General features: G+C 44.3%; 1 protein-coding gene across 1 annotated transcript in view; it reads left to right on the top strand.

Annotated features, from left to right (window-relative positions):
* The first annotated feature begins 1,661 nt into the window (after positions 1-1,661).
* Positions 1,662-21,631, top strand: part of LOC311114850 (cytochrome P450 3A27-like) — a 31,657-nt gene continuing 11,687 nt past the window's right edge. Inside the window, exons 1-8 of the mRNA XM_084190078.1 lie at positions 1,662-1,952; positions 2,160-2,253; positions 9,345-9,397; positions 17,583-17,682; positions 18,004-18,117; positions 18,856-18,944; positions 20,450-20,598; positions 20,746-20,873. Coding sequence (XP_084046204.1) covers positions 1,882-1,952; positions 2,160-2,253; positions 9,345-9,397; positions 17,583-17,682; positions 18,004-18,117; positions 18,856-18,944; positions 20,450-20,598; positions 20,746-20,873 — 798 coding nt within the window. The 5' untranslated portion in view covers positions 1,662-1,881. The remainder of the gene's footprint in view (positions 1,953-2,159; positions 2,254-9,344; positions 9,398-17,582; positions 17,683-18,003; positions 18,118-18,855; positions 18,945-20,449; positions 20,599-20,745; positions 20,874-21,631) is intronic.

Raw genomic sequence — 21,631 nt, forward strand, 5'->3', positions numbered from 1 at the left:
AGTCTGTAATAGTTTTCAAGCCCTGCCACATCCGACGAGCGTCAGAGCCGGTGTAGTACGATTCAATCTTAGTCCTGTATTGACTCTTTGCCTGTTTGATGGTTCGTCGGAGGGCATAGCGGGATTTTTTATAAGCGTCCGGGTTAGAGTCCCGCTCCTTGAAAGCGGCAGCTCTACCCTTTTGCTCAGTGCGGATGTTTCCTGTAATCCATGGCTTCTGGTTGGGGTATGTACGTACAGTCACTGTGGGGACGACATCATCGATGCACTTATTGATGAAGCCAGTGACTGATGTGGTGTACTCCTCAATGCTATCTGAAGAATCCCGGAACATGTTCCAGTCTGTGCCAGCAAAACAGTCCTGTAGCTTAGCATCTGCGTCATCTGACCACTTTTTTATTAGCAGAGTCACCAGTGCTTCCTGCTTCAGAGGTGTAGGGAGATGATCGAACAGGTTTCCTGTTATATTCATCAGAGGTGTAGGGAGGGTGAAGTCTGTGAATCCCCAAAATAGTAATTATACAGATGATTAACAAAACATGCACACTACAGTATTCATATCTTGTTTTTTTGTTTAAATGTGAATGAAACAAAAAACTGTTTTGATAATGGTTTTCATACACATACCTTGTCCATAATGTAGAGGCTTATGGGATACTCCTTGATGAGGTTAGGGAGGAGGATGGTACATGTGATCGGTACCAACACACCAATACCAATTGAACCCCTCATTTTTTTTAAATGTAAAGGCTACAACTGCAAAGTTTTTTTTAGGACATAAAATGTGCTGTTAGATTAATACATGATACTAGCAGTGGATGTTATATTTAGTGTTAGCGATCTAGCTAATGTTTTTTTGAGTTTTCACTTCCTCATGTGGTGAATTAGCCCCAAAGTCAATTTGCCTATGACATTAGTGCACATAGATGTTGACAAGATCATCTCAATCTGGTGATTTCTCACAGTTAAAGTCCTGCAGGAAGAGCTACGACGCTAATATTAGTGTAAATTCTTCACATTTCATGGACCCAAGATCCAGAGGTAACACTGTACAGTGCAATAGAAGTTTGCCCCAATGTCACGATCGTCGGGAACAGAGGACCAAGGCGCAGCGTGGAAGGTGAACATATTTTTATTATATGAGTAATCACACGAACAGAACAAAACAACAAAAGAGACGTCCTCGGTTTAAACACAAACCGAATTGAAACAAGATCCCACACCCCACTGTGTCAAACAGACTGAATAAATATGGTTCCCAATCAGAGACAACCAGAAACAGCTGACACTAGTTGCCTCTGATTGAGAACCACTTTGGCCAACCTAGAAACACAACAACTAGAATCGACAAAGGAAACTCACACCCTGGCTCAACATACAAGTGTCCCCAGAGCCAGGGCGTGACACCCAATGCAATTCTGAAGTCTAATACAGCCACAGTGCGACTTCAACTATTATTTTTGGGAGTGTCAAATTAACTACTTATTGTCTTTTGTTTAATTAATATAACAACATTCCAACCTTGTTCAGCGTTACCTAGTCCAAATATGGCATTATTCCACTATTTGTATCCGTTTGCATCAGTTTCAATATGGGACTCTTATTCTGAAGGCGAACCGCAAATTCCATTGTGGCTCATCCTTGTTGTGGCTAGATTCACACAGGTGCTTTTCCGACGGGATACAACAATCATCCGCAACGTGTACTGTCTCAAACAGAATACCGAGAAGAGCAACAGTCGGTAGTCGAACCACACTAGAACCGGACAGAAAAAAACAACTAAAAACCTGTCAGACCATTGGACAAGTGAACTCGAACCGAGCCTGAGAGAAAACGGGACCTTTGTTTTTAGAAGCAGCAGCGAGCCGAACCGGAGGAAAGATGAGTTTTCTGCCCTACTTCTCTGCTGAGACCTGGACACTCCTGGCCCTCCTCATCACCCTCATAGTGGTGTAAGGACTTCAAATGAAATTGTATTACATCAAATCAAATGTTATGTGTCACATGCATGGTAGTTAACCGGTGTAGACTAACAGTGAAATGCTTACTTAGGGGTCATTTTCCAACAATGCAGAGTTAAAGATATGTTTTTATTTTTTGTAAATACTTCTCTAGAATATATTACTAGTTAATGTGTGTGTGTGTGTGTGTGTGTATAGGTACGGATACTGGCCCTATGGTGTATTCACTAAGATGGGGATCCCTGGACCCAAACCCATACCTTACCTTGGCACAATGATGGAGTATAAAAAGGTTTGTAATAATAATATGCCATTTAGCAGACGCTTTTATCCAAAGCCACTTACAGTCATGCCTGCATACATTATTTTGTGTATGGGTGGTCCCGGGGATCGAACCCACTACCTTGGCGTTACAAGCGCCGTGCTCTACCAGCTGAGCTACAGAGGACCACGTTGTACACATTCATAGTAAACATCTCTACATGTTTTACACAATAGTGTTTTTTTCCCCCCCATGTAAAATAATACATTGAGAAGGACAAAAATGACTAGCAGGTTGTTTAAACAATAGATAAAAGGTCATATGAGACATGATAAGTCTAGAAGTTGTGTTGCTTCCCCCTGGGGAAAGAACAGAACAAACCCTCCTCAACCCTGACCTGTTTCAGGTGTTCAACCCTGACCTGTTTCAGGTGTTCAACCCTGACCTGTTTCAGGTGTTCAAACCTGACCTGTTTCAGGTGTGTTCTCTGATCAGCTGTAGGACACACCTACATAAACTAGCGCATGCCCAGGCATGAATCAGCTGTTTTTCTCTCTCTCTCTTTCTCTCTTTTCAATTTAAGGGCTTTATTGGCATGGGAAACGTGTGTTAACATTGCCAAAGCAAGGGAAGTAGATAGTAAACAAAAGTGAAATAAATATTAACAGTAAACATTACACTCAGAAGTTTCAAAAGAATAAAGACATTTCAAATGTCATATTATGTATATATACAGTGTTGTAACAATGTGCAAATAGTTAAAGTACAAATGGGAAAATAAATAAACATATGTGTTGTATTTACGATGGTGTTTGTTCTTCACTGGTTGCCCTTTTCTTGTGGCAACAGGTCACAAATCTTGCAACTGTGATGGCACACTGTGGTTTTTCACCCAGTAGATAAGGGAGTTTATCAAAATTGGGTTTGTTTTTGAATTCTTTGTGGATCGCCGTAATCTGAGGGAAATATGTGTCTCTAATATGGTCATACATTTGGCAGGAGGTTAGGAAGTGCAGCTCAGTTTCCACCTCATTTTGTGGGCAGTGTGCACATAGCCTGTCTTCTCTTGAGAGCCAGGTCTGCCTACGGCGGCCTTTCTCAATAGCAAGGCTATGGTCACTGAGTCTGTACATAGTCAAAGCTTTCCTTAAGTTTGGGTCAGTCACAGTGGTCAGGTATTCTGCCACTGTGTACTCTCTGTTTAGGGCCAAATAGCATTCTAGTTTGCTCTGTTTTTTTGTTCTTTCCAATGTGTCAAGTAATTCTCTTTTTGTTTTCTCATGATTTGGTTGGGTCTAATTGTGTTGTTGTCCTGGGGCTGTGTGGGGTCTGTTTGTGAACAGAGGCCCAGGACAAGCTTACTTAGGGGACTCTTCTCCAAGTTCATTTCTCTGTAGGTGATGGCTTTGTTATGGAAGGTTTGGGAATCGCTTCCTTTTAAGTGGTTATAGAATTTAACGGCTCTTTTCTGGATTTTGATAATTAGCGGGTATTGGCCTAATTCTGCTCTGCATGCATTATTTGGTGTTTTACGTTGTACACTGATGTTTTTGCAGAATTCTGCATGCAGTCTCAATTTGGTGTTTGTCCCATTTTGTGAATTCTTGGTTGGTGAGCGGACCCCAGACCTCAGAACCATAAAGGGCAATGGGTTCTATAACTGATTCAAGTATTTTTAGCCAGATCCTAATTGGTATGTCAAATTTTATGTTCCTTTTGATGGCATAGAAGGCCCTTCTTGCCTTGTCTCTCAGATCGTTCACAGCTTTGTGGAAGTTACCTGTGGCGCTGATGTTTAGGCCGAGGTATGTATAGTTATTTGTGTGCTCTAGGGCAACGGTGTCAAGATGGAATTTGTATTTGTGGTCCTGGCAACTGGACCTTTTTTGGAACACCATTATTTTTGTCTTACTGAGATTTACTGTCAGGGCCCAGGTCTGACAGAATCTGTGCAGAAGATCTAGGTGCTGCTGTAGGCCCTCCTTGGTTGGTGACAGAAGCACCAGATCATCAGCAAACAGAAGACATTTGACTTCAGATTCTAGTAGGGTGAGGCTGGGTGCTGCAGACTGTTCTAGTGCCCTCGCCAATTCATTGATATATATGTTGAAGAGGGTGGGGCTTAAACTGCATCCCTGTCTCACCCCACGGCCCTGTGGAAAGAAATGTGTGATTTTTGCCAATTTTAACCGCACACTTGTTGTTTGTGTACATGGATTTTATAATGTCGTATGTTTTTCCCCCAACCCCACTTTCCATCAATTTGTATAGCAGACCCTCATGCCAAATTGAGTCAAAAGCTTTTTTGAAATCAACAAAGTATGAGAAGACTTTGTTTTGGTTTGTTTGTTTGTCAATTAGGGTGTGCAGGGTGAATACGTGGTCTGTCGTACGGTGATTTGGTAAAAAGCCAATTTGACATTTGCTCAGTACATTGTTTTCACTGAGGAAATGAACTAGTCTGTTGTTAATGATAATGCAGAGGATTTTCCCAAGGTTGCTGTTGACGCATATCCCACGGTAGTTATTGGGGTCAAATTTGTCTCCACTTTTGTGGATTGGGGTGATCAGTCCTTGGTTCCAAATATTGGGGAAGATGCCAGAGCTAAGGATGATGTTAAAGAGTTTAAGTATAGCTAATTGAAATTTGTGGTATGTATATTTTATCATTTCATTGAGGATACCATCAACACCACAGGACTTTTTGGGTTGGAGGGTTTGTATTTTCTCCTGTAGTTCATTCAATGTAATTGGAGAATCCAGTGGGTTCTGGTAGTCTTTAATAGTTGATTCTAAGATTTGCATTTGATCATGTATATTTTTTTGCTGTTTGTTCTCTGTTATAGGGCCAAAAAGATTGGAGAAGTGGTTTACCCATACATCTCCGTTTTGGATAGATAGCTCTTCGTGTTGTTGTTTGTTTAGTGTTTTCCAATTTTCCCAGAAGTGGTTAGAGTCTATGGATTCTTCAATTACATTGAGCTGATTTCTGACATGCTGTTCCTTCTTTTTCCGTAGTGTATTTCTGTATTGTTTTAGTGATTCACCATAGTGAAGGCATAGGCTCAGGTTTTCTGGGTCTCTATGTTTTTGGTTGGATAGGTTTCTCAATTTCTTTCTTAGGTTTTTGCATTCTTCATCAAACCATTTATCACTGTTATTACTTTTCTTTGGTTTTCTGTTAGAGATTTTTAGATTTGATAGGGAAGCTGAGAGGTCAAATATACTGTTTAGGTTTTCTACTGCCAAGTTTACAACTTCACTATTACAGTGGAACGTTTTGTCCAGGAAGTTGTCTAGAATGGATTGAATTTGTTGTTTCCTAATTGTTTTTTGGTAGGTTTCAACACTACTTTCCTTCCATCTATAGCATTTCTTAATATTTTTCAGTTCATTTGGCTTTGATGCCTCATGATTGAGTATTGCTCTGTTCAAGTAGACTGTGATTTTGCTGTGGTCTGATAGGGGTGTCAGTGGGCTGACTGTGAACGCTCTGAGAGACTCTGGGTTGAGGTCAGTGATAAAGTAGTCTACAGTACTACTGCCAAGAGATGAGCTATAGGTGTACCTACCATAGGAGTCCCCTCGAAGCCTACCATTGACTATGTACATACCCAGTGTGCGACAGAGCTGCAGGAGTCGTGACCCATTTTTGTTGGTTATGTTGTCGTAGTTGTGCCTAGGGGGGCATATGGGGGAGGGAATGCTGTCACCTCCAGGTAGGTGTTTGTCCCCCTGTGTGCTGAGGGTGTCAGGTTCTTGTCCAGTTCTGGCATTTAGGTCGCCACAGACTAGTACATGTCCCTGGGTCTGGAAATGATTGATTTTCCCCCTCCAGGATGGAGAAACTGTCTTCATTAAAGTATGGGGATTCTAGTGGGGGGATATAGGTAGCACACAGGAGGACATTTTTCTCAGTTGAGATAATTTCCTTTTGAATTTCTAACCAAATGTCAAATGTTCCTGTTTTGATTAATTTAATAGAGTGAGTTAGGTCTGCTCTATACCAAATTAGCATACCCCCTGAGTCCCTTCCCTGTTTCACACCTGGTAGTTTGGTGGATGGGACTACCAGCTCTCTGTAACCTAGAGGGCAACCAGTGGGTCCGTCTCCTCTATACCATGTTTCTTGTAGGATGACAATGTCTGTATTTCCGATTTCTTTGAAGTCCAGATTCCTGCTCTTTAGGCCAAAGGCAGATGACCTCAGGCCTTGGATATTCCAGGATGAAATAGTGAAGGCTTTGTGTTCCATAAAGTGTCTAATGTTGTTGGTTGTGTGGTTTGGCCTCAGGCCAGTAATTGTGAGCAGAGCCTGCTGAGCATCTGGTACATACCATTGGCTTGGGCTAGTGTAAGAGTGGTTGTTGGGCCTGTTTGCCTGCTCACGGCCTGGGCGTATGTGTGACTTTCATGTTGAGGCCCTCTTTGTGGGGGGCTTGGGGTGGGTAGGAGGGGCATAGGTCTGATCTGAGGGGGCCTAAATGGGGTGTGGGCATGGTTGACTTGGGGGGGAGTTAATTGGTGGGGGTGGGGGTGTAGATGTGGTTGATGGTGCTGTGGTCTGGATGTAGGTCCTCTCTGCGGGGGTCCTCTCTGTGTAGGTCCTGGGGGGGGGGTCCCGCAGGTCTGGGAGGGTGTCTCGCTGGTCTGGGCGGGGTGTCTGTTGATCTGTTGCTCCTGTGTGAGGTGTTGTGTCTGCGGTTGAGGGCGATATCCTTTAGGGTCCGGGCGAAGGTGGGCACTGCTGCCTTGTATAGGTGGACCTGGTCATAAAGGCTGTTCACATCCAGGGTGAAGTGGTGGGCCAGGTAGACATTTGGTTTTGATGCACAGTCACGGGAAATACTTGCGTTTACCCGCTGTATGGTAGCAGGGTGGAAGTCTTTTCGTGGTAACAGGGTTGAGATAACCACTTGTGCGTTGGGGAAAGTAGAATAAGCTTTTTCTATCACTCCCTTGAGTGATGTGGCCACCCTTTCCTGTTGTGTTCTCAGGTCGTTTGTGCCTGTGTGTATTATTATGTGGCTGGGTGATCCTAGTCGGTCCTCAGACAGAAGGTCTAGGGCGTGCTGGGTGTTTGGACACCAGAGTTTTGGAAAAAGTTTATTTTCTTGTATGTATTTCCCGTTTGAGTCCATAAGGAGTACAATCTGTGGCTTGTGTATGTCCTCAGTGGGTGTGGGGGGGTTGTCAGGAGGGCTATCAGGGTGTCTGACTGGGGGGTTGCTCAGAGGGGTTGGGATCCCCTGGGCTTGGAGTTCTTCATTTGTGTGTGATGTCGAGGCTATGGTCAGGGTCTAGGGTGGACTGTTCTGCTGCGGTGTCGAGACTTTGGCCAGGATCTGAGGTGGGCTGTTCTGCTGGCTTCTCTGCGGGGGTGGCCAGCTCTCTAATGGGTTGTTCTATGTCACCCGTCATCGTTCTCACCTTCTCCTCTCCTCTAGTGCTCTGTTCTTCTCCTGCTCCTGCTCTTTCTCCTGTTGATGTTGTCTTACCACAGTCCAGAGTGCAGACATGTCTCTCTCTACCTGCAGCTCTCCAGGTCTAGTTAAGGGGGTGTTGTGCTGGACTGTTGTCTGGGTCTGTGCTGACTGGAGTGTGTTCACCTGCTGTTCCAGCTCCACCTGCCTTACCTCCAGCTGGGTGAATTTATCCTTCATTTCAATGAGGGAGTAGTACTCTGTGCTGGGAAGTTGACTTTCTGCTTGGGGTTGCTCTGTGGGGTTATTTAATGAAGAGGTCTGGTCTGACCCGCTCGGGGTAGGGGTATCTTTCTCAAGGGAGAGCTTCTCCTGCTGAGCAATTTCTTTGATTAGGTGAAAGTCCAGCTGGAACTGTTTGGTGTTGCCTTGAACCAAAACGGTTCCAGATTTATAGAGATTAATATTAGATGACTCAGAGTCCTCGTTGTCCAGTATCCTGAGTTTCCACCCGTCGCTAACACCCCCCCTCTTAACAGAGGGGTAGTGTGCTAGTATAGCACTGTGCCATGCCAGGGGATGGTCTGTGTGGAAGATAAGGTTGCTTATGTTCCCATTTTTATACAAATCTGCAAAAAGTGTCTCCTGCTTCCCCAAAAGAAGTTTCAATTTGTACTCTTTTCGTGTCTTGTCGTTTTTTACATTCAGAGGGTACTGTATTTTAATGACCTCTGAACAGTGGGGGGGTGCTTCTAAGGCCTCTCCATTTGGTTGGGGTAGACTGTACGACTCTCCTGCCATTGTTGGGCTCCGGGGCTTTGACACCTCTCACTTCACACGTCAGTGTGACGGAACCGGTGTGGATGTGGTGGAGGAGTCAAGCGCAGGAAACAGAGGTTTAGTCCAACAAGACTTTAATAGTCTAAAGTACACGAGAGAAAACCCCGACCTCGAAAAATACACGAAGTGGCGAGGGAAAATTACGCACACGCGTAAAACACTAAACATGAAACAAAACGGAAAACATCCACGAAGCATAGACAAAGTGGCCACAAAATAACAACACACAAAAACCCTAGAGCAAAACAAGGAACTTATAAGACACGTAATCAACACCCAAACAGACACAGGTGTGACAGACAGACAAAAGCAATCAACTACAGAAACATAGAGCGGTGGCAGCTAGTACTCCGGGGACGGCGAACGCCGAAGCCTGCCCGAACCAGGAGGAGGAGCAGTCTCGGCCGAAACCGTGACAGTCAGTGCTAATTGAAATTGTATCTCTTTGTCAAGTAAGCTTAAGCTTTGTAGCCTTAGCATTCAGTCCTTATAAAATAAAATATATCATTGTAATGTATTTTTCTTCTTGGTTTTTGAAAGTGAAAAATAGCTTCATACTAAACATTACTCACTCAGTTCCAGGTTGGATGGTGTTTTCAGGTTTCTGTTTGTTTGCCAGAGCATTTGCTGTATAGTTTGAGAATAGTAATCCTTGGTAGTAGAAAACTTTCCAGGTAATTCCGTCCAAAATCAGGTTGTAGGTTTGGAGTTTTGGTTTGGAATGAAGGTTATGTTGTGGAGGGTAGCATCCTGTATATGTCCCTGCCAAAAAATCCTACTTTATCTAACTCTAAATCTATATATTTCGTTAAAAATGCAGGAGCAATGTCTTTGAGCTCTCTCTCTCTCTCTCTCCAGGGTTTCACTAACTTTGACACAGAGTGCTTTCAGAAGTACGGGAGAATCTGGGGGTGAGTTCAGTTGGCTGTACCTTACTAGGATGACTCACAACTGTACTATGCTCAATTCTTCATCTGCTCAAGCTATCATGTGACCATGAATAATAATAGTAATATCAACAGTAACAACAAGAATAATGTTTTATATGAGGTGGTTTAAGCCAGGTGTGTGTGTGTTTCTCCTCTGTGAAGGATCTATGATGGGAGGCAGTCTGTTCTGTGTACCATGTACAGTGAGGGAAAAAAGTATTTGATCTCCTGCTGATTTTGTAAATTTGCCCACTGACAAAGAAATGATCAGTCTATAATTTTAATGGTACGTTTATTTGAACAGTGAGAGACAGAATAACAACAAAAAAATCCAGAAAAACACATGTCAAAAATGTTATAAATTGATTTGCATTATAACGAGGGAAATAAGTATTTGACCCCTCTGCAAAACATGACTTAGTACTTGGTGGCAAAACCCTTGTTGGCAATCACAGAGGTCAGACGTTTCTTGTAGTTGGCCACTGTTACGAACCCCGTGGCTTTTAAACGTCTAGGGTGATGGACATGAGACCCGTAACATAAATTCATGCAAATTATAAGTGTGGTATGGAACAGTGAGAACAAATATGACACAACAACCATGAACTACCGTCAAACACAAATGGTTTATTTCTGAACACACGGTAAGGGTTTGGGAAAAAGGGCTGAGCAGGACCCAAGAAATGAAACAATAGTGTAAAACCCCCTAAGCTGATCTTGCCTGCCTCAAGAACCGCTAGTGCTACTGCTACCATACAAAAATACAGTGGGTGGTCCGCTCAGGTCTAACTAGTGTATATAGACAGTTCTTTCTACGGGAAATGTATGCCCAAGGGCAGCTAGCTCAAACTCCCCTTTTCCCAGAAACACACAATAGTTACCCAACCAGAGTAACCAGCACTTAGTGAGTACTCTAAACAAAGGACCTCACAGTATCCATTACTCACATACAAAACAGTAGTCTAACAGAATTACTAATCATAGTAAACAGCACTTAGTGAGTAATCAAAAAACAGGACACCACCGTGTCCATACTCACATACGGAAATATTCTCTCTCTCTCTCAACAAACACAAGACTGGTTTTTATACAATGGGCTGTGTGATTGAACAAACGAGTAACAGGTGGTGCTATTCACAGGAATGTTCACTGATTGGTCCAATCAGCAGACACCTCAACGACCACCAATCAGGAACATACAGGACACCTGTGATTAGGGCAGAAGGAGAGAAACACACAAAAACACAGGATACCTGTATCCGTAACACTCCCACCCTTAAAAGAGCAAACCAAAATGGTTTGCGACACACAACACCCAAAATTCAATAATCATCCTGCCGGGATAACAAAAAAAAACCTAGATCATCAAACACGAGACAAAGCATCTGCCATCACATTATCTAACCCCTTTTTGTGGCGGATCTCCAAATTATAATTTTGCACGACAAGTGCCCAACGCATAAGGCGTTGGTTCTGGTTGTACATCCGGTGGAGAAAAACTAAGGGGTTATGATCAGTATACACTATCACTGGTAATGCACTGGAACCAACATAAACTTCAAAGTACTGCAGAGCTAACAACAAAGCTAGAGCTTCTTGTTCAATGGTGGAATAGTTTGTCTGACATTTGTTAAATTTCCGTGAAAAATAACAGACAGGATGGTCCACTCCACTCTGGTCTTGCTGCAGTAGAACAGCACCCGCACCTCTGGCACTTGCATCTACCTCCAGTTTAAACGGCCGTTCAAAATCTGGCGCAGCAAGAACAGGAGTACTACACAAGAGTGCTTTAGCAGTGTTGAAAGCAGTACAACAATCTTCAGACCATACAAATTTTCTCGCCGGACTGAGCAAATCCGTTAATGGAGCAACTACCGCAGAGAAATTTTTACAGAAACTACGGTAGTAGCCAACCATCCCTAAAAAACGGTGTAGCTCTCTTCTGGTGGTAGGTGCGGGAAATGCGTTTATAGCTGAGACCTTAGCATCTCTGAATTGGGCAATCTAGCACACTGCTGCTGAGTATTGCGCAACTCCAAACCATCTCCGTCCACATCATTAACATGACCTCCCACTACAGCCGTAGCAGCAATAGAGACAGCCGACTCGGCCAGTTTCTCTGGACTGTCTACCTGAGTGACGGGTCTGGTGTGGTATGTCTTCAACATGTTAACGTGGCACACACGAGATTGACGTTTTCTATCAGGAGTCTGTATCACGTAGTCAGTTTCACTTAGTTTCTTTTCAATGACATAAGGACCAGAGAAACGTGCTGACAATGACGCTCCTGGCACAGGCAACAATACAAGAACTCGGTCACCTGGCTGCAGTGAACGAGAAACAGCCTGTGTGTCATAGTGTCGTTTCATCCGTTTCTGTGAGGACGACAGCGCTTCCTTTGCTAGAGCACAGGCAGCATGTAGGCGCTCACGAAAGCGACTAACGTAGTCCAACACATTTTCTTTCACACACAACTCTTGTGACAAAAACTGATCCTTAAGGACTTTCATAGGTCCTCTCATGGTGTGTCCAAACACCAGTTCAGCTGGGCTGAACCCTAGGGATTCCTGTACTGTCTCACGGACAGCAAACAACACTAGAGGAACTCCCTCATCCCAATCTTTCTCAGATTCCAAACAATATTTACGGAGCATAGACTTCAGGGTCTGATGCCAACGTTCAAGCGCACCCTGAGACTCTGGGTGATATGCGCTTGACACACGGTGTGTAACTGACAAGGATTTTAACACTTGTTTGAAAAGTTTAGAAAGGAAATTCGTACCCTGATCAGTTTGTATCACCTTAGGTAATCCAAAAGTTGAGAAGAATTTGATCAACGCTTTACTCACCACCGGAGCAGTAATCCTTCGCAGAGGAATGGCCTCTGGGTACCTGGTGGCCACACACATAATTGTCAACATAAACTGGTTACCAGATTTTGTTTTTGGTAATGGTCCAACACAATCAACCATCACATGTTCGAATGGTTCACCTATGGCCGGTATGGGACAAAGAGGCGCGGGGGAAATAACCTGGTTCGGTTTCCCAACTACTTGACAGGTGTGGCAAGTCCGACAGAACTGAGCCACATCTTGTTTTAAGCCAGGCCAAAAGAAATGTCGCAAAACACGATCATAAGTCTTGGTGACTCCCAGATGTCCGGACCACTGGTGATCATGAGCGAGGGATAAAACATTTTGTCGAAAGGCTGTAGGAATCACTATTTGGTAAACAGCATTCCAATCTCCGCCAGCGTCAACATGGGATGTCCATTTACGCATGAGGAGATTACCATCAATGAAATATGCCATGTTTTTCTTCTTTAGCTCGTCCTCTGAGACAACACTAGAAAAACATTTAGCCAGGCTAATGTCAACCTGTTGGTTAGCGATCAGCTGCTCACGAGTAACTGGTAACTGTATTGCCTCAGCAACAAGTTCCACATCCTTCTTCCTTTCTCTGGGCTGTTGGTCAGACGGCACCAGCTTACCAGAGGTAGCACCCGAACTACCCTCTGGGTCACACTCTCTGAATAGAATCGTGTCTGACAAATCTACCACTTCACCCACTTGTCGTGCTTGAGCACGTGTGACTGCACAAGCGGGGAACACCTCTGGATAACCCTGTGCCAGCTCCTCGGAGAGAGACTGGTCACTTTTATCCAATACCTCCAATATGGGTATTACCTTTCCTCCGGCAATATCGTTGCCCATTATAAATGTCACCCCTTTTACTGGCAACATAGGACGTACGCCAACTCTGAACAATCCACTGACTAACTCAGAGTGTACGTTCACAAAGTGCAATGGCACTGGGACGAAACCCATTTCAATTCCTTGTACTAACACACTGGAACCACAATATGTATTATTAGACAAGGGCAACACATCAGATAGTATGAACGACTGCGCCGCACCAGTATCTCTGAGGATTCTAACTGGACGCTGAGACGCTTCATCATCTGATATAGAAACAAACCCCTCAAAAATGAACGGTTCATAACTGTGATCTGGGACAGGGACTTTCAAACCACATTCACTATGAGGCTTCGGTCTTGATTCCGGCCTTACCACCGTACGAATCAGCCCAACACCCGTTGGCGGCCTGGCGTGCTGAGGCATCCCCGGTTTGCGTTTTAGCAGAAAGCAATCATTAACTATATGTCCCACCTTATGACAATAGAAACAGTGACGCACATCTTTTGGGCGTGCTGGATGTACTGCTGGTCGACTAGGATTAAAAGTTAGCAACTCCGCAGCCCGGCTCTCCGTACGAGCCGAAAACACGCTCTTATGCGTCAACACAAACTCGTCTGCCAATACCGACGCTTCCGACAGTGAGGATACTTTCTGTTCGTTCAGATAAACTACAATGCGTTCCGGTAAACAATTTTTAAACTCTTCTAACAAGATTAACTCCCGTAGAGAGTTAAAATCAGTTACCTTACTAGCACTGTGCCATTTGTCAAAGAGATTTCCTTTGTCTCTAGCAAACTCCACATAAGTCTGAGTAGGAGACTTTTTATGAGACCTAAATCTCTGTCGATATGCCTCAGGAACAAGCTCATAGGCACGAAGAACAGTAGCTTTAACCACTTCATAATTCAAACTGTCTTCAAGAGGTAGCGCTGCCAGAACCTCTTGGGCTTTACCTGTTAGCTTACACTGAAGTAATAGGCACCATACCTCGTCGGGCCATTTCAATGCTACCGCTATACGTTCAAAAACACTGAAATAGGAATCAACCTCTGACTCCCTGAACACAGGTACCAAGGTGATCTGCCTACTAATATCAAACGTAGCAGATGACACAGCTGGTGAGGATGGCTCACTAGCAGGCATAGTATGAGCAGAGACTAACCTCGCTGTTTCTGCCTCTAGTTCCATTTTACGCATCTCCAGTTCCATCTTACGCGTCTCCAGTTCTTGATCAAGCCTACGCGTCTCCAGTTCCATCTTACGCGTCTCCTGTTCTGCCTCTAGCTTACGCGTCTCCTGTTCTGCCTCTAGCTTACGCGTCTCCTGTTCTATCTTACGCGTCTCCTGTTCTGCCTCTAGTTCCATTTTACGCATCTCCAGCTTGTCTTGCCTGATGTGTGCCCGCTCTTCCGCCTCCATTTGGAGCCGCGTCGAGCGGACATCGATCCTGGCATCACTGTCAGTCAGTGGGGAGAGTGGGTCATAACGGGGCAATGTGGCTGGAGCCTTAGCCTCGTCCTCAGACACTGATGGGCTTACAGAAACAGCAACCACATCCCCTACAGGAGCAGCAGACTCAGGCGGCGGTAACACAAGCACTCGCTCGCTCAACAATATTTCTAACACTACTTCCCTAACTTCTGCTTTCACTAAACCCCTCGGTATGGGTACAGAAAAGTGGTCAGCCAAAGCCTGTAGATCCACTCTACGGCAATTATCAAAAACCTCCCACGTAGGGTTTTCCAAAAATGCCTCCAACTCAAAAGTAGCCATCCTACTAGCAACACGAGCCGTCGACTACTGAACACACAAAAAAAACAGGTAGTACAGCTGCCAAGCTCAACACTGAACCAGCCACTAACTAATTTACATGAGTAGCATGGGATATATCCCGGACGAGCCCCCCACTTTATGTTACGAACCCCGTGGCTTTTAAACGTCTAGGGTGATGGACATGAGACCCGTAACATAAATTCATGCAAATTATAAGTGTGGTATGGAACAGTGAGAACAAATATGACACAACAACCATGAACTACCGTCAAACACAAATGGTTTATTTCTGAACACACGGTAAGGGTTTGGGAAAAAGGGCTGAGCAGGACCCAAGAAATGAAACAATAGTGTAAAACCCCCTAAGCTGATCTTGCCTGCCTCAAGAACCGCTAGTGCTACTGCTACCATACAAAAATACAGTGGGTGGTCCGCTCAGGTCTAACTAGTGTATATAGACAGTTCTTTCTACGGGAAATGTATGCCCAAGGGCAGCTAGCTCAAACTCCCCTTTTCCCAGAAACACACAATAGTTACCCAACCAGAGTAACCAGCACTTAGTGAGTACTCTAAACAAAGGACCTCACAGCAGAGGTGTGGACTCGAGTCATGTGACTTGGACTCGAGTCAGACTCGAGTCATGAATTTGATGACTTCAGACTCGACTCGACAAAATGTACAAAGACTTGCAACTCGACTTGGACTTTAACATCAATGACTCGTGACTTGACTTGGACTTGTGCCTTATGACTCGAAGACTTGCTACGAGGACTTGTAATGACTTGCAAAGACTTGCTAAGAGGACTTGAAATGACTCGAAACTAAAATGTAGGACTTTGGACTCGACTTGAGACTTGATGGCTTTGACTTTTGACTCGACTTGGGACTTGCCTCATCTTTGACTCGACTTGACTCGGGACTCGAGGGCAAAGACTTGAGACTTACTTGTGACTTGCATAACAATGACTTTGTCCCACCTCTGCCTCACAGTATCCATTACTCACATACAAAACAGTAGTCTAACAAAATTACTAATCATAGTAAACAGCACTTAGTGAGTAATCAAAAAACAGGACACCACCGTGTCCATACTCACATACGGAAATATTCTCTCTCTCTCTCAACAAACACAAGACTGGTTTTTATACAATGGGCTGTGTGATTGAACAAACGAGTAACAGGTGGTGCTATTCACAGGAATGTTCACTGATTGGTCCAATCAGCAGACACCTCAACGACCACCAATCAGGAACATACAGGACACCTGTGATTAGGGCAGAAGGAGAGAAACACACAAAAACACAGGATACCTGTATCCGTAACAGCCACCAGGATTGCACACATCTCAGGAGGGATTTTGTTCCACTCCTCTTTGCAGATCTTCTATAAGTCATTAAGGTTTTGAGGCTGACGTTTGGCGAACCTTCAGCTCCCTCCACATATTTTCTATGGTATTAAGGTCTGGAGACTGGCTAGGCCACTCCAGGACCTTAATGTGCTTCGTCTTGAGCCACTCCTTTGTTGCCTTGGCCGTGTGTTTTGGGTCATTGTCATGCTGGAATACCCATCCACGACCCATTTTCAATGCCCTGGCTGAGGGAAGGAGGTTCTCACCCAAGATTTGACGATACATGGCCCCGTCCATCGTCCCTTTGATGCGGTGAAGTTGTCCTGTCCCCTTAGCAGAAAAACACCCCCAAAGCATAATGTTTCCACCTCCATGTTTGACGGTGGGGATGGTGTTCTTGGGGTCATAGGCAGTATTTCTCCTCCTCCAAACACGACGAGTAGAGTTGATGCCAAAGAGCTCGATTTTGGTCTCCTCTGACCACCACTTCCACCCAGTTCTCCTCTGAATCATTCAGATGTTCATTGGCAAACTTCAGACGGCCCTGTATATGTGCTTTCTTGAGCAAGGGGACCTTGAGGGCGCTGCAGGATTTCAGTCCTTCACGGCGTAGTGTGTTACCAATTGTTTTCTTGGTGACTATGGTCCCAGCTGCCTTGAGGTCATTGACAAGATCCTCCCGCGTAGTTCTGGGCTGATTCCTCACCGTTCTCATGATCATTGCAACTCCACGAGGTGAGATCTTGCATGGAGCCCCAGGCCAAGGGAGATTGACAGTTCTTTTGTGTTTCTTCCATTTGCGAATAATCGCATCAACTGTTGTCACCTTCTCACCAAGCTGCTTGGCGATGGTCTTGTAGCCCATTCCAGCGTTGTGTAGGTCTACAATCTTGTCCCTGACATCCTTGGAGAGCTCTTTGGTCTTGGCCATGGTGGAGAGTTTGGAATCTGATTGATTGCTTCTGTGGACAGGTGTCTTTTATACAGGTAACAAACTGAGATTAGGAGCACTCCCTTTAAGAGTGTGCTCCTAATCTCAGCTCGTTACCTGTATAAAAGACACCTGGGAGCCAGAAATCTTTCTGATTGAGAGGGGGTCAAATACTTATTTCCCTCATTAAAATGCAAATCAATTTATAACATTTTTTACATGTGTTTTTCTGGATTTTTTTGTTGTTATTCTGTCTCTCACTGTTCAAATAAACCTACCATTAAAATTATAGACTGATTAATTTCTTTGTCAGTGGGCAAACGTACAAAATCAGCAGGGGATCAAATACTTTTTTCCCTCACTGTAGGTGTATATGAGGTGGTTTAATCCAGGTGTGTGTGTTTCTCCTCTGTGAAGGATCTATGATGGGAGGCAGTCTGTTCTGTGTATCATGGACAAAAGCATGATCAAGACCATCCTGATTAAAGAGTGTTACAACATCTTCACCAACCGCAGGGTGAGACACACACACACACACACACACACACACACACACACACACACACACATATCCCCCTAATAATAATCTTAATAATAATAATCCTAACAGCATTATTTATATTATTAATACATTATCTGTGGAATTCATTTAAATATGAAAGACTTCCATCTGAAAGGTGAGCTGTTTGATAATTATTACAACTGTCCTCCATGTTTTAGAACTTCCATCTGAACGGCGAGCTGTTTGATAATTATAACAACTGTCCTCCATGTTTTAGAACTTCCATCTGAACGGAGAGCTGTTTGATAATTATTACAACTGTCCTCCATGTTTTAGAACTTCCGTCTGAACGGAGAGCTGTTTGATGCGTTGTCCGTTGCCGAGGACGATACATGGAGACGGATCCGCAGTGTCCTCTCTCCTTCCTTTACCTCTGGACGACTAAAAGAGGTAGAACCATCCCTCCATCTCCCTCATCCTTTTATCATCTGTCATTTCTACTCCTGTTTTATCAATTTATTATAAACTCATTATAGCTCGTTATAAACTCTTTATAGCTCGTTATAAACTCTTTATAGCTTGTTATAAACTCTTTATAAACCCATTTTGAAGAAGTTATAAACTTATAAATGTTATAAACTTGTCTCCCGAGTGGCGCAGTGGTCTAAGGCACTGCATAGCAGTACTAGCTGTGCCACTAGAGATCCTGGTTTGAATCCAGGTTCTGTCGGGCGGCGCATAATTGGCTCAGCGTTGTCCAGGGTAGGAGAGGGAATGGCCGGCAGGGATGTAGCTCAGTTGGTAGAGCATAGCGTTTGCAACGCCAGGGTTGTGGGTTCAATTCCCACGGGGGGCCAGTATGAAAAATAAAATAATGTATGCACTCACTAACTGTAAGTCGCTCTGGATAAGAGCGTCTGCTAAATGACTAAAATGTAAATGTTATAAACCTATTATCAACGAGTTTAAACTCCTCTCTCTCCTCTAGATGTATGGTGTCATGAAGCAGCAGTCTGCTAACCTGCTGCCCTCTCTCTCTCTCTCTCTCTCTCTCTCTCATTCTCATTCTCTGTCTCTCTCTCTCCCTGTCTCTCTGTCTGTCTGTCTGTCTCTGTGTCTGTCTGTCTGTCTCTGTCTCTGTCTCTGTCTCTGTCTCTGTCTCTGTCTCTGTCTCTGTCTCTCCTCTAGATGTTTGGTATCATGAAGCAGCACTCCTCTACCCTGCTGAATGGAATGAAGAAGCAGGCAGATAAAGACCAGGCCATCGAACTGAAGGAGTGAGTCCTGACCTCTGACCTCTGACTTTTCACTTTAACCTTTAAAAAAATAGAATCACCTCTGGCAGCGATTACAGCTGTGTCTTTGCACACCTGGATTAAATGGCATATTATATTATTATATATATATTATTATATTATACAATATTTGCACATTATTATTTTTATTATGTTGTGGAAAATGGTCTTTGTCCTCCGTCAAACACAAAGTACTTTCAGAGTTTTTTGTAGAATTCAGATAGACTTTATTACAATCAATATAGCCGAGGTGGTCTGCAGAGCATCTAACTTTCCACCTCTCAGCTCTCAGTTTATACAGTCAATTTACATACATTTTAGCTTAATCCCTCCCTCTTTGGTTCCTCCACCACTGTCTCCAGTTTTCACCTCTTGACCGCTCCGCCCACTTCCTTAATGGCGGTATCTGACTTCCCTCCCTTCTAGTTCCGTGTCTGGAAACAATAGTGGTGGGACCAATGCCTGTCATGTAAAAATAACAGCCCTGTCATGCAAAAATAACAGCCCTGTCATGCAAAAATAACAGAGCCCTTTCCTGGCTCCGTTCTGACCCCCAAACCTATCAATCGATACTTAAACATGGTAGGTCCATAATCAATTTCTCAAACATATACCAGCCTCCTCCCTCTCTACTACCCAGTCCAAAACGCCCCCGTCATGTTGTGATCAACCATGTTTAGTCTGAACTCTGTTCAACCCCTGGCTCCGTTCCAGGACTATGCCTAAGGAGAGAGGCAAAGGGCAACAGTCTGGTTTCAGTCACTGATAAGGCTTAGAGTGGATTAGAGAGGAAGAGAGGAGCTTGAAGAGAGAAGAAACAGTTTACTGAGTCTGAAAAGATCCACACTATAGTTGTGTGGATGTGGTCAGTAGTTGTGGTCAGTCGTTGTGTGGATGTGGTCAGTAGTTGTGGTCAATAGTTGTGGTCAGTAGTTGTGTGGATGTGGTCAGTTGTTGTGGTCAGTAGTTGTGTGGATGTGGTCAGTCGTTGTGTGGATGTGGTCAGTCGTTGTGGTCAGTCGTTGTGGTCAGTAGTTGTGTGGTTGTGGTCAGTCGTTGTGTGGATGTGGTCAGTAGTTGTGTGTATGTGGTCAGTCGTTGTGGTCAGTCGTTGTGTGGATGTGGTCAGTAGTTGTGTGGATGTGGTTGTGGTCAGTGGATGTGGTCAGTAGTTGTGTGGTTGTGGTCAGTAGTTGTGGTCAGTAGTTGTGTGGTTGTGGTCAGTAGTTGTGGTCAGTGGTTGTGGTCAGTTGTTGTGGTCAGTATTTGTGGTCAGTCGTTGTGTGGTTGTGGTCAGTAGTTGTGGTCAGTGGTTGTGGTCAGTAGTTGTGTAGCTGTGGTCAGTAGTTGTGGTCAGTAGTTGTGTGGTTGTGGTCAGTATTTGTGGTCAGTCGTTGTGTGGATGTGGTGAGTCGTTGTGGTCAGTCGTTGTGGTCAGTAGTTGTGTGGATGTGGTCAGTCGTTGTGTAATTGTGGTTGTGTTGCAGGTTCTTTGGGCCCTACAGTATGGACGTGGTCACCAGCACAGCCTTCGGTGTGGACATTGACTCTCTGAACAACCCTTCAGACCCCTTCGTCTCCAACGTCAAGAAGATGCTCAAGTTTGACATGTTAAACCCACTGTTCCTCCTAATCGGTGAGACCACACACACACACACACACACACACACACACACACACACACACACACACACACACGGAAGCAAAGTTGTACTTTTTAATCACATAAAGGGATATAACTTTTAATGAAAGGTTTCTCTTCTCCTCTCTCCTCCTCCTCCAGCGTTGTTCCCCTTCACGAGTCCTATCTTGGAGAAGATGAAGTTTTCTTTCTTCCCGACTCCAGTGACAGACTTCTTTTACGCCTCGCTGGCTAAGATAAAATCTGGACGCGGCACTGGGAACACAACTGTAAACGTTTTATAATTGTATTGAAATATTCTGAATTTATATATTGAACAAAAATATAAACGCAACATGCAAAAATGTCAACGATTTTACTGAGTTACAGTTCATATAAGGAAATCAGTCAATTGAATCTATTGATTTCACATGACTGGGCAGGGGCGCAGCTATGGGTGGGCCTGGGAGGGCATAGGCCCACCCACTGGGGAGCCAGGCCCAGCCAATGAGAACGAGTTTTTCCCCACAAAAGGGCTTTATTACAGACAGAAATACTCCTCAGTTTCATCAGCTGTCCGGGTGGCTGGTCTCAGACGATCCCGCAGGTGGAGATTCTGGGCTGGTGTGGTTACACGTGGTCTGCGGTTGTAAGGCCAGTTGGACGTATTGTCAATTTCTCTAAAACAACGTTGGAGGCGGTTTATGGTAGAGAAATTGACATTAAATTCTCTGGCAACAGCTCTGGTGGACATTCCTGCATGCCAATGGCACGCTCCCTCAAAACGTAAGACATCTGTGGTATTGTGTGACAAAACTGCACATTTTAGAGTGGCCTTTTATTGTCCACAGCACAAGCTGCACCTGTGTAATGATCATGCTGTTTAATCAGCTTCTTGATATGCCACACCTGTCATGTGGATGGATTATATTGGCAAAGGAGAAATGCTCACTAACAAGGATGTAAACAGTATTGTGTACAAAACCTTTGAGAAATCAGCTTTTTGTGAGTATGGAACATTTCTGGGATCTTTTATTTCAGCTCATGA

The sequence above is a fragment of the Coregonus lavaretus genome (genome assembly GCF_964263955.1).
Source record: "Coregonus lavaretus genome assembly, contig: HAP1_SCAFFOLD_1399, whole genome shotgun sequence".
NCBI classification, from domain to species: Eukaryota; Metazoa; Chordata; class Actinopteri; order Salmoniformes; family Salmonidae; genus Coregonus; species Coregonus lavaretus.